This window comes from Podarcis melisellensis, assembly GCF_964234715.1.
Source record: "Podarcis melisellensis genome assembly, chromosome: 5".
NCBI lineage: Eukaryota > Metazoa > Chordata > Lepidosauria > Squamata > Lacertidae > Podarcis > Podarcis melisellensis.
Genome location: NC_138537.1, coordinates 57,226,170 through 57,238,799, shown reverse-complemented (window position 1 = coordinate 57,238,799; position 12,630 = coordinate 57,226,170). Strand labels below are relative to the sequence as shown.

The 12,630-nt window shown below is 38.5% G+C and overlaps 1 protein-coding gene across 4 annotated transcripts in view; it reads right to left on the bottom strand.

Moving 5' to 3' along the window:
• DOCK1 (dedicator of cytokinesis 1) overlaps positions 1–12,630 on the bottom strand; it is a 383,360-nt gene that overhangs the window by 48,770 nt on the left and 321,960 nt on the right. For all 4 annotated transcript variants that reach the window (XM_081912599.1, XM_081912601.1, XM_081912600.1 and 1 more), the window contains exons 36-38: positions 11,647–11,687; positions 9,987–10,077; positions 2,838–2,957 (exon numbers count right to left, since the gene is read on the bottom strand). In XM_081912599.1, coding sequence (XP_081768725.1) covers positions 2,838–2,957; positions 9,987–10,077; positions 11,647–11,687 — 252 coding nt within the window. The remainder of the gene's footprint in view (positions 1–2,837; positions 2,958–9,986; positions 10,078–11,646; positions 11,688–12,630) is intronic.

The window sequence follows — 12,630 nt, the reverse complement described above, 5'->3', positions numbered from 1 at the left end:
AGGAGCGGCTTGTGGACTGTGGAAGGAGCAGGTGAATGTGAAGGGGAAAATAATTTCTCAATTGCCAGCATGACGTAGCAGTACCTTTACTGTTGTTGAGAAATACCTGACTACAGATTGCATTAGTATCTGTGTTTTCAACAACAGAGGGAATTCAGTAGCCAAACACCGATTAAACTGTGAAAAATTTAAGACTAAAATCCAGGGCATTTTCAAGAAGCACATGGAAACACACACAGAAGACGAACAGAGGCTGAGTATATCCTGCCCTCTATAGCTAGCAATGCAGCATTAAATCTTTATTCTCTATTCTACTAGTCCTTTTCTTTTGTCATTAAACTTTATTTTTAATTCTACACTTGAATTGAGCTCCACCCCCCAAGTTCTCTCAGTCTCAAACATATATGGCCTAGATCTTAAAGACCTATGAATGCGTTTTACTAAAAATACAATGTCACGCCAAGTAGCCAAATGCAGCTTCACCCACAAAGGTTTTCTCCAGTCTTGGTCTGCTCTGCTCTTGCCCGCTAGCTGCCAAGATGTTGCTATAAAGCCAGCAAACAGCTTTGCTATAAGCCAGCAAAGAGGATGAGGAAGAGACACCAGTCCATGTGTTTTGGAAGTAAACACGCAGTCATGCCCAAACACCGTATGACCTTGAAAGGTATCTTTCTTGCATCATCAGGGCTTTTATTTTCTGGCCATAATCCCTGTGGGGAAGGTGTGGTAGTTAAAAAAGAAAACTCCACAGACCAAGTAGTGGCAATCCTTTGAATTGTGCCAGGTAGTGGTTGCTTTTATTTCTGTGTGGCCAAAGGCTGATCTAGGGGAACGCAACCAGTTTGGTCGCACCAGGCGCAGTGTTTCTGGGGTGCCACAACTATGAAGTCCAACAGAAGGTGAAAGGGGGGGCACAAGATTTGGGCATCATCCAGGGTGCCACAGAAATTTGAGACTCCAAGATAGACCACAGGTATGGTTCTTGTACAGGTTGGTTTTTGTTTTTTTAATTAGATTATTTGGAGTCTATTTTCAGGGTTGTAAAGCAGCTTATACCTTTTCTTGTATATTTAAACTATAAGCCTACAAAGTCAATACCTGACATCCCTGAGCACATTTAATTTTCTTTTTGGCCCATTTAAAATATACTCGTTTCCATTTACTGTCAATGTTCCCCAGATATGGACTCAATCTGCACATATTTTTCCTGTGTACTAAGGAACATAGAACGCAAGTCAGATAATGTGAATTTTCAGTTGGAAAATTCAAGAACTTCTGTAAACAATTAGGAGCTCTAAAATTGTTCCTTGAATGCTGACAACACAGATAAGAATAGTACAGATTTTGCTTATCTTTCTAAAATGGAGCCGAAAAGGATACAAAGCAAACATTCAGCAGTTCTTTAACAAACCGACATTTACTTTCCGTTTTCCATTAATACCCACATTGGTGTTAAAACCAAAACCAGATTGTTCTACAAAACAGTGTTTTTGCAAACTGTGAATTTCTCATTTTGTAGAGCCATGCATGGTGAAAGCATAGTAAACAGGTATTTTGCCTGCTGCTCATAAACAGCCAATTAGTGCCATGGTAGCAGAACTGCACAAGTCTGTATTTAAAATAACATGGACTTTGGAGCTGATTTTCCCTTAAAAAGCTGAATTAGAAACAGAAATGCTGCAAAAATACTGTGGTGTCCTGCTGGTTTCATAACACCCCACCCCACAAGCAATGACATATTTCAAATCTGTGCCCCTCCTTTTAGCCTGTTTCATGTCAAGGTTCACATGACACACTGAATACTTCTGCTGTCTCTCAAACCATTTACTGATTATTATATCCTGTTTGTATCCTGCTTTTCATCTAGAAGACCAAGGAACTCACAATTACATTACATTAGGGAAAGCCTCAGAATGAGCACTCCATTTCATAACCAGAACCACCCAGTATATTATCTTGAGTGTATAAGGTAGCTTAGACTGGCTCAGGGTCATGTTGTGAGCTTACTGACTGAGTAGGGATCTGTTCACTTCATGCTGTACACTTGCCACTAGCAATTCTCCAAGCATATTCACAGACTTGACTTGAGCCCATGTGCACTTTAATTAGTCACAACCTAATCTCTGCAAAGTAAATACCTACATGTGTATGTGGGAGTGTGGGGGACTCATTCTTCTTTGATTCCATATACAAAACTCCTGGCACTTGTCAGTGAGGTCACCTGAGCATTCTAAACAAAAACTTGAAAAAGCTCCTTCCTCCTCTTCTTCCACCATCTTCCTTGCCCCAAAATGTATCTTGGGACAAGCAGACACGGCTCATCACAAGCCCTGAGGCAGAGTTTTCCCCTTTCTGAAAATCACCTCCTGCCCCTCTGTCTGAATCCAAGAGCATTACTTCAAGTATTGGGACATCATTGGACACAGCCCTTTTTTAATTGCTGTGGGAAGTCCTAAAGCTACCAGCTGGATAGAGCAACTATAATAGGAGCTGCCAATTAGATGGCTAATTGGTCATGCCATCTTACTCTGCCCCCTGCCTTAAACTCTCATTGTTTTTACCAGTATCAGCTTATCATCCATAAATCCCTTTAGAATAAGATGTGCCTTTCCTTCCTGGTAAATTGCACACTAATCTATGCCCTTTCTGTTTATTCAATGTTTTATGTATCTCCTGTCATCGTAATTAGGCTCTAGCTTCCAGTTTCTTTACAAACTTTGCAAATCTCAACTTAAGAGCTCACGGAAGGTCATTTGATGAATTCTTTCTTTGTCATTTTGGCACATTTGTAGCTTGCAATTTTGCAGTAAAAGCAATGGAACATGCTTCCTTATTACCTTGCCCTTGTCAAAATAATGGATAATTTCTTGATAGAGCTGATCTTTTAGTTGTCCTTGTGTGGCCGCCTGGTATCCATCCCTCTGTGTAAGATGCGCTGCGCATGGTTCTTCTGACCACTAAATTAAACCATGGAGAAAAAGAAGGAAATAACAGGTAAATGATGTACCCATAATTGTGCTCTATTTTAAACAAGCCCATGTGATGGGTTCGTAAGTTGTTTTGTGGGTGGAAAATATGACATCAGTGTTGACACCTTGGAGTTATCACCCACTTTTGCAACCAACCAACCAACCAACCGCTCTTCATACATTCAGGTTAACTGATCAACCACAGACCAGAAAAGACTTTACCTACCAGAGCAGGGACTAAATAAAAAGCTCTTTCAATTAAAATGACCTTGCATTCTTGCTCAGTGCACTCAGTTTTACATTGCAAAAGAGCCTGCAGCACTGAGTGATGTCAATATGAGTATAAAGAACTGTAAGATGCAAAAGGAAAAGAGGCAGATGTAATGTGGGCGTACAGAGGAAAGAAAAAAGTTACGGATGGAATTACAGAAGGGGCTCATCAACATGGAACGTTCTTGTCATCAGAGCTTTGCAAATGGCTCCGGCCACCACAAGTTGAAAAAACTGTCAAAGGCATAGTGAGTAATATATGCCATTCAGTTACTAGAAAAAGAAATCACTGACCACAGTTAACAGAATCAAACTTCTGTAGACTTCAATAATGGTGTGTTTGTGTAATTGGGGGGAGGGGAGAGTGGTGGTGCTTTTATCCTACTTGAAAAAGATCCTGCATTATTTTAAAATCAGCAATGGAATAACACTATACTATTTTAAACACAGCAAGCCTGTCTGATTTATAGGTTAGAGCTAATGCTCTTTTTACTTTTTAATTAAGTCTTACATTCAGCAAGGAGAAAGCTGTTATTTTTCCAGGTATCTAACTTCAAGTAATTAACAGCAGCAAATTAAGAAACTTATCTTGATTTTGAAATTTTATAAGGCAGCAGTAGAATCATTATAAAATTGAAATTCATTACACTTCTATGCATGATAGAAGTATTGTGTTGTAGCCTCAATTAAATAAAGAGAGGAATTCAGGAAGAGAACATGATTTGGCCTAATGTTCTATGTATGAAATATACTGCTATATTTTAAAACTTGCCATGTCTTACTTTTCAATTCCTCTGCTTGGAAAATGATGTGCTTAACATATCTGGTTTATAATTCAAATTTGTAACGGAAAGCCATTGAAACAGAATAAAGTGACTTTTATTTAATTTTCTGCTATTTGCCTAGAGGTTCATATCACTTCAATCCTCAAAGCACTGACTTGCCTGCATGTGAGCTATGGGCCAGATTCAAGGGGTCAGTACTTGCGTACTAAGCTTTAAATGGCCCAAGTGACTGTACCTGCCGTAATCTGGAGGAGAATGTAAACTTGTCCTCATCAGATGGAGAGACAAAGAGGATGGTGACAGAAGACGGGGCACTTTCAGTGGTGGTACCCTGTTTATTGATATCCCACTGGGAGAAATCAGGCAGTCCCCCATCCTGACCATTTTGGAGTAGAAAATCAAAACATTTTTATCTGGCAACCTTTGCACAACTCTTGTACTGTGGGTTTTTAACTGCTGTTGTTTCACTTATGCCTGGATTTCATAGTTTTAAAATGTTTTATTATTTTATGTTTGAATCGATCCTGGGTTTACTCTTGGGAGGAAGGGTGGGATATACATGAGTAGACAAACAAACAAATTTTGAAATGTGGAGCCAACCAGCCACTTAAAAATAATGAAAGCTTCGCTTGCACAACACTCCTCAAGGTTAATATACAGAATACAATTCCCTGTAAAGGTGCATGGGGTCATCATTGGATCCCAATCTTATGGATGCTTAGTTGGGAGTAAACTGTACTAAACTCAGAAGGGACTAAACTGTACTAAACTGTACTAAACTCGCAAAGGGTTAGGCTGCCTATCTTCATGATTTCTTTCCCTGCACATTGTACCTCTCATTAGCAATTTAAAAAACTGCACACACTGTTAATAAAAGCTCTTCAGTGACAGCTTTATCCTTTAAGTGTCACCTGAATATCATTGACATTTTCTCTCTCTCTTTTAAATAAAAGACTTACAAATCAATTTCACAAAATATGAGTATATAAACTTGAAAATGTCTTTGTATAGGTCCTACAAATATGCTCTACACTTTTTCTACTGCTATATTAACAGGCTTGGGCTGCTATCTATTCATCCCCCCCCCATGCATCCTGTTTGTCCTATACTAAATCTTTGTACCTTTAATTTCCCCCCTTAAATATTTTCTTCTAGAAGTATCAAAATAAATCAGTGGCTACCAGTGTTCATACCAGCTATTTTTGAAATGAATTATACAAGGGCATGTTGCACATAACATTATCCCCATCAGAAAATTACTTTCACTACCATCTAGAAATATTGATGAGTTAGAAAGGGGGCTTCTGCTTCATAATTCAATATTCTACAGCACACTCCAATATTGCCAAATGTTTGGTTCTGTTCCCATAGAATGGCTTGCTAATTTCAAGATTCAAGAGACTACTGTGCTGAAGTTATGCATTTACACCTTTAACCTTCTGTTTACAACTATTTTTTTGGAAGGCCTAGTAGTCTGAAAACCTGATCTAATGTTTTGTAGGACAATGTTCTACATCTATACTTCTTTGTTACAACTGAATGGCATATGTTTCTATTCCTTTAATTTTCTGTCTAGAGCTATTCTTTTGGAAATCAATCAGTTGTTCCAAACAAGTAGAAGTATGGAATATTGCCTAAAGATGCACAGTATCATTTACTATAGCTTTTCAATACTAGGCAATGCCACCAATGGAGCTTGTTCTGACTCAGCACAGTTTCTTCTCCAATTTTGCAAAAAATTTCAATGAATATTACGTTTTTCTTTGTTTCTGTTTTCTGCCTTCCAAGGGTCCCAAAATTCCAAAATATGCCAAGGACAAGCAAACCCTACAACTGCTTATTTCACAACTACCTCATCACGAGATGTCTTTGTTTAACTGGAACCCAACCAAAAGGGATCCTGAGAGATTCACATTCAAAGGGCCAACTGAGCACAGAAACATAGCAAGCTGTCAGACTAGCTCAGTACTGTTGATATTGACTGTCAGTGGCGGGGGGCGACTAGGGGGCGCATCAGAAGATGGCCAACAATAACATCTCTCCGACCCACACGAGGTAATTTGGAGGCTATGATGGGAGTAATTAGCCTCCCTATCCCCCCCCCAGGATGGTGGGGGGGGACTGCCCTTGCCTGCTGTGCCCTATACCACCCCCAAATTTGTGGGGATGGGGGCACTAGGCACAAAGCCCTCCTGTGGGATTCCGGCACTCCTGGACGCCGTCCCTGATCCGCGCCACTAGCTGCAAGAACTTCAAAAGAAACAATTTGGATGAAGGAATGCACATATTTCAAGGACGGAGGGGGAGTAAAGACTGCTAACAGAAGAGATCTCGGATAAAACAAGACAATAATAAAACATGAGAAGATACGCCAAGATACGGTATGGCAAATGACTGATGCGGGAGGGGGGGGGGAAACTTTCCTTTCTTTCCTTATGTGATTAAACAAGAATCCCTTCCCCTCACGAGTCAGAATTGTCATTTTAAGGACTTAAGCTGTGGATTTAAGGCTTTGTGGAGATAAACTTTCGAACCAAAGCATGTTTTAAGAAGAGCGTGGAATGTATAAGAGCTTTGGAATGATGCAGTTAAAAATGCCGTCGCCATATTGGGAAGTTCTGTTGGAGGTCTTGAGTCTGGGAGGAGAAAGAGAGAAATAGAGCTGTTTATATATTGTGGGTGAAACTCCTCAGAGGGACTTAAGAGTGACAGTTTTACGAGATCAATGATGGAAAGAGCGATGTTATCTATGAAGGTGATGATATATGGAAACCATCTCGATTTGAGGATTGGAAGAACGGAAAATTCACACAGGATTATTATTGGTGTTTATCGGCTTAAGGAGACTATCAGAAGAGATAATAAAGAAAAAAGAGAAAATATATGAACAAGATGTGATGTGGAAACAGCAAGATAAGACTGGATAGAATTATGAACTCTGTTTGGACTGATTTGGATTGATTTGGACATTAACGCAGTAGCAAGATGATGATCAGAATCCCCCTTCGGATCTTGAAATATGGGTCCCCCCAACAAAATTTTAAATTCGGCTTTGTAATTCGGAATTTATGTGATGTGATTTAATTTGATTTGATTGGCCGGTGAATAAAAATTATTTTAAAAAATAAAAAAGATATTGACTTTCAGTGACTCACAGATAGTCTTATCTAGAGAGGTCTGAGACTGAACCTAGGACAAGGCAGATGATCTACTAACTGAGCTATGGCATTTGGGAACGTAAAGAAACATAATCTTCGATACTGCATTCCAACTACAGTGGTACCTTGGTTCAAGAACAGCTTAAGTTTATGAACAACTTGGATTAAGAACGCTGCAAACCCGGAAGTAGGTGTTTTGGTTTGTGAAATTTGCCTTCGAAAATGAGAATATGTTTGCTTCCTGTCAAGTGTGTTCCATTTGTAAATTGAGTCCCACGCTGCTATGGGAAAGCATACTTTGGTTTAAGAATGGACTTCTGGAATGGATTAAGTTCGTAAACCAAGGTCCGTTTGCTTATTTCTCCATGTCTACATCCTGATCCAGTATTATATGGTATCTTATCAAATACCAAAGTCTGTGCACATAGGTAATTTATAAGGCTGTGTTAGTTCTGTAAGGCTGTCTTAGCGGTGCTTAGACCACTGGGGGTTTGGAATTCTTTAGAAATCTAGACGGGACAATGCTACACAAAGGCACCTTGCTGTGGAGAAAAATGTCTGAACAAATCTAGTCAAAGTATTATTTGGGCAAGGGAATAACATATACCTACTGTGATTCAATTTTCTGCCTAAGCACATGCAAACTCCTCAGAGCAAAATAGTTAGAGATAACTATCACTTCTTTAAAGAACTCAAAATGTATTTACTGGAAAAATCCCCTTATGGAGGAAAAACTTTTTAAAAGCAAGTTATGCTGTTCAATGTGTTTTTCTCAATTCATTGCATTTTAAAAAAAATAGAAGTGAAAAAAAGAATTTACAGAAATATACTGCTACAATTGAAACATATTGTGCTTGTCCCATGAATGTACAATGCAAAAAGGATTGGAAAAAGTAATTATTTTGTCTTAACAGAACATATCTAGCTTAACTAGAAACCTCCTCTGCTTCAATACGGCTCCACAAGACATCAGGCAGCATAGTGGAGGAAGGAGAAATTTTCTGGTGATTCTGCAGGCATCTGTACTGCATCAAAATTTGGTTTGGATGGTTGAGGGTCTGTTTAGAGCATCTTTTAGGGAGGAATCTCTGAAAATTATCTCGCTCCCCTTCTGCTGATGAATTCAGTATTAAAAAGATATTGAGTTCTCTGAATTAAGCAGTAGATAAGAGAATGGGCTGTTTCATATTTAAGTTATCGTATCAGAAGACATGCGGAAAAGTTTGTCTACCACCAGAGATCTAATAGGTCAGAGGTGTTTTTAGTATTATGAATTTGTTTATTGTATAGTTCTGCAAATGAAGATACGGCCAATAGTGATTTATTGATGATGTATAATGTTTATTATATTTTTGGTCAGGATCCAGCTTCCTGGATCAATATAGCTTGACCACAGTTGTCCATGGTTTGGTAACCTCTTGCTTAGATTACTGCAACACACCCTGTGTAGAGCTACTCTTGGAGGCTGGTCCGGAGGCTGCAATTGGTGTCGAATTCAGCAGCTGAGTTGCATGTGGGAACAAACTACTGGAAGCATGTAACACCCTGTTTGTAAGATTTGCATTGGCTGCTAATCTGCTACCAGTTCAAGTTGTTCGTACTAACATATAAGGTCCTATACAGTTCAGGAGCAGGTGACTTGAAATACCAACATTTTCCTTGCATACTCAGTGGATCGCTGTAATCTGTGGGAGAATTGCTGTTTCAAGTTCCAAAGATCTCAGAAGACAACTCAGCAGTAACTTGAAGCAGGGTTTTTATTGTTATGTGGAAGAGCATTCCTGCCGAGATAACAACAGGCACCTACTACCTTTACTTTTTGGAAACAACTGAAGATACTTTTGTTCTAATAGGCTTTCCCAGCAGAATAAATGGGTATTTGCCTTGAGAGTCTATTTTGTATGGTTTTAGTTTTGTTTTAAATGTATCTGGTTATTGTTGTTTGTGGGAGGGTCTTTTTTAAAAACCTTTTTGTCCATTTTATTGTATATTGGCTAGAGACAACTGCATAGAAGGTGATTAATTATTAATAATAAAAATAAAAAAGGAAAAGGACCCTAGATGGTTAAGTCCAGTCAGAAGCGATTATGGGGTATGGCGCTTGTCTTGCTTTTCAGGCTGAGGGAGCTGGTTGTTTGTCCACAGACAGCTTTCTGGGTCATGTGGCCGGCATGACTAAACCACTATTGGCGCAACAAAACACCATGACGGAAGCATGACTGCAAGTATATTCAAGGCTTCCTAACACAGGCGACATCTCAGTTGTTTTCTATGGAGCAGAAAAGGTTCCTGCACTCAAATCCTCCTCCTACGACTATGGTTAGACAGTTCCCTAGTTTCACGGTACAATCCTACATGCTTACTCAGAAGTCAGTTCCACTGTGTCCAATAGTCCTATTTTAAGCTAAATATTCAATCTCAAAAACTGTGTCCCCCCCCCCACTTTCTTCCCTTGTTTCAACCCCTCAGGCAACTCCAAATTCTCCTTAGTACTTTGACTTAGAAAAACAGTAAGTTCTCTAGTTCTGAATCTCATCAACATTGAGAACTGTATGGGAAGATTCCTCACCAACCCCGACCCTTCAAATGTTATACAGTGCTGGTAGGAGGCAGGTGACAAAGCACACCTTGACTAACAATCCGCATTCATATTTTGTTTGTCCCACAAAAATGCTGCAGTTCTAGACCTAAGCTTTCAACTTTTCTGAATCATTTAGTGCATTTTACAAGGGAGTGTTTCAGACTCAGCGATCTTGCAGCTTGCAAAACAAATGCTTAAAGACAGTACATTTGAACTATTATACCTTAAGCAGCTTTGCATGCAGCAGTAAAGTGTAGGCAGCTTCAGTGTAGTTATCACATTCTTTGTGCAGGTCACAAAGCTTGTACAAATACCTACAAGTAAAAAATTAAAATAAATTCTCAGTAATGTCATAAAACAAGGTCAAAGGGCTTAGCAGTTATGATTCCTATGCTCAAATAGAACAACATATAACTGATGTACTTTAAAACTCCTATTTTATTTCATCCGATCAGTATGTAGCACACAGCGTGTCAAGAAACTCAACAAACAACAATAATGTACTCGTGCATTTTATAAGGTTGTAACTTCAGTGTCTATAAAACTGAAACTCTTTTTTGATAGCTTGGTGTCTGGAGATATGCAACAAAAAAGTTATGATGTTGGTATAAATGTGTGTCTTTCCTAAAATGGGCAGTTAATTTGTTGTTTCAAGAAGCCCTCCAAGAAAACCACTGGGGACTCCATAGCTAAATTGCTACCACAGCTACGGCTACAATCCTATACACTCTTCCCTGGAAATATGTCCCAGTGAACTCAATGAAACTTACTTCTGAGCAGACATGCATAGTTAAAGACATGTACTGTTAAAGGGGAAAGAAATCTATTTTTTAAAAATCACTAAAATTGCTCTTAATGTATGCATGGTCAAAATGGAAACTACGAATGCATAAAAGGCTTTATCTCAAATATGTTCTATACCTTTCTGAAGATTTGCTCAAAGGAATGTAGTCAGATGGTATAAAAAACCTTTTGGTAATTAGTAGCCTATCCTGGGGATACAAGATTTTGCTACCCACCAGAGAATGGGAGAATGCAGTTGGGACAATAAAAAGTACAATAAAAATTAATGAGCAATCAGTCTAGCTGAAAAGAGAAAACAAGTAATTAAAACACCCCCCTGCACCCCTAAGCAACGAACAGAAACAATTTCAGTGGGGGGGGGGGGACACAAAATAAAATAAAAGGGCCAGCATGCGAGAAGCAACAGTGTCTATGAAAGAAGAGGAGAAAGAGGAAAAATAGCTACTTAAAAGGCTGGTAGAAGGGAGAAACGTAAATTCACGTTTTATCCAGTACAGCTGTGTTTTAATTACAAAAAAACCCTGGTTGGGGCGGGGAAAATGAGAAGACAAATATACAAGACAGGGAAGCAACTAATCACTAATGCTTGGATTCTCTGTTAAAAGGTAAGTTTTATTCATAACAGACCTATTGAAAGTAATGGACCTAAGTTATGTCCATCAATTTTAATGGGTCTACTCTAAGTATGATTCATGTGGGATACAACCTTAAGCGAACAAATGATTCCATTCTGGAGAAAAGTGGTGTGGAAGCAATAGACTAGACATCTATATATACCTAAAATATACAATATCCTAAATATTTAAACATTTAAGAATCAACCTAATTATAAAAAAAACAAGAGGAGCCACACCACATTTCTAGCATTTCTCTTAACAGAACACAGACTCAGTTTTGAAGATTGCAGGAACAGTCAGAAATGCAAATTGTATATTGGGCATATGAACGAAAGAACACATTTAATTAATCTTACAGACTCATGTGAGCAGAACAGATTATCTGTTCCTTTTATTAGTGCAATCCCACAGCCCTCTTGCTTTATAAGAAACACAATGTCTAATAAAGTTAGGTTTACAAACCTTATGTACATTTCTTCTCTTTCAATCTCTTTGTAGAAATTCTGGAACAAGAAAAGAAAAGACATTAGAGATTTGTCAGTGAGCCATACATATATTAGGCATATTTATTACATTAGAAACTCATAGCCACGTAACATTAGCCTCAAACTGTGACATGAAACTTGCTCCTGGTTAAAGGAGCTCATACATTCTTATAACTGTGAAATCTGCAAATAGTACTTTACATTTCACTGCAGAGATTCAGTATTTTCAGGGTAGGGCATTTTCAAGTCATACACCATTAGCTTTTCTCGGCTTTCTAATGTACAAAACAACATAATGTGCTAAAATGAAATTTCAAATTTCAAAGTAGTTTTGGTAATAAATCATACATTCTTGAATCTAATACTTTCTTAAGTACTGGATTTTTTTTAAAAAAACAACTTGACAGGACTGTTGTGAGGATTAATGAGAAAGAAAATAACAGAGCACTTTGCATGCTTAATTTGGTAAGGAATAATTCACTTAATAAAAAGAATGCATGTTTCTCCTGTTGTCACACCTTCTTACTTTCAATATAGCAAGAACTTGATGAACGTTTTCAAGCTCGACAGACTGAGATGGAATTCAGAGTGAAATCTGAAAGTGAAGTATACTTTATGCTATAGTAACTCCAACAATGGGCTACTCTTACGGAAAATAACAATCCTGAAGGTGGAAATTGCCTTGGAAGAAAACCCCCCAATAGTGTCATTATGAAGTACGCATTTTTTGCTCTATAAGACTCACTTTTTCCCTCCTAAAAAGTAAGGGGAAATGTGTGTGCGTCTTATGGAGCGAATGCAGGCTGCGCAGCTATCCCAGAAGCCAGAACAGCAAGAGGGATCGCTGCTTTCGCTGCACAGCGATCCCTCTTGCAGTTCTGGCTTCTGAAATTCAGAATATATTTTTTTCTCATTTTCCTCCTTCAAAAACTAGGTGCGTCTTGTGGTCTGGTGAGTCTTA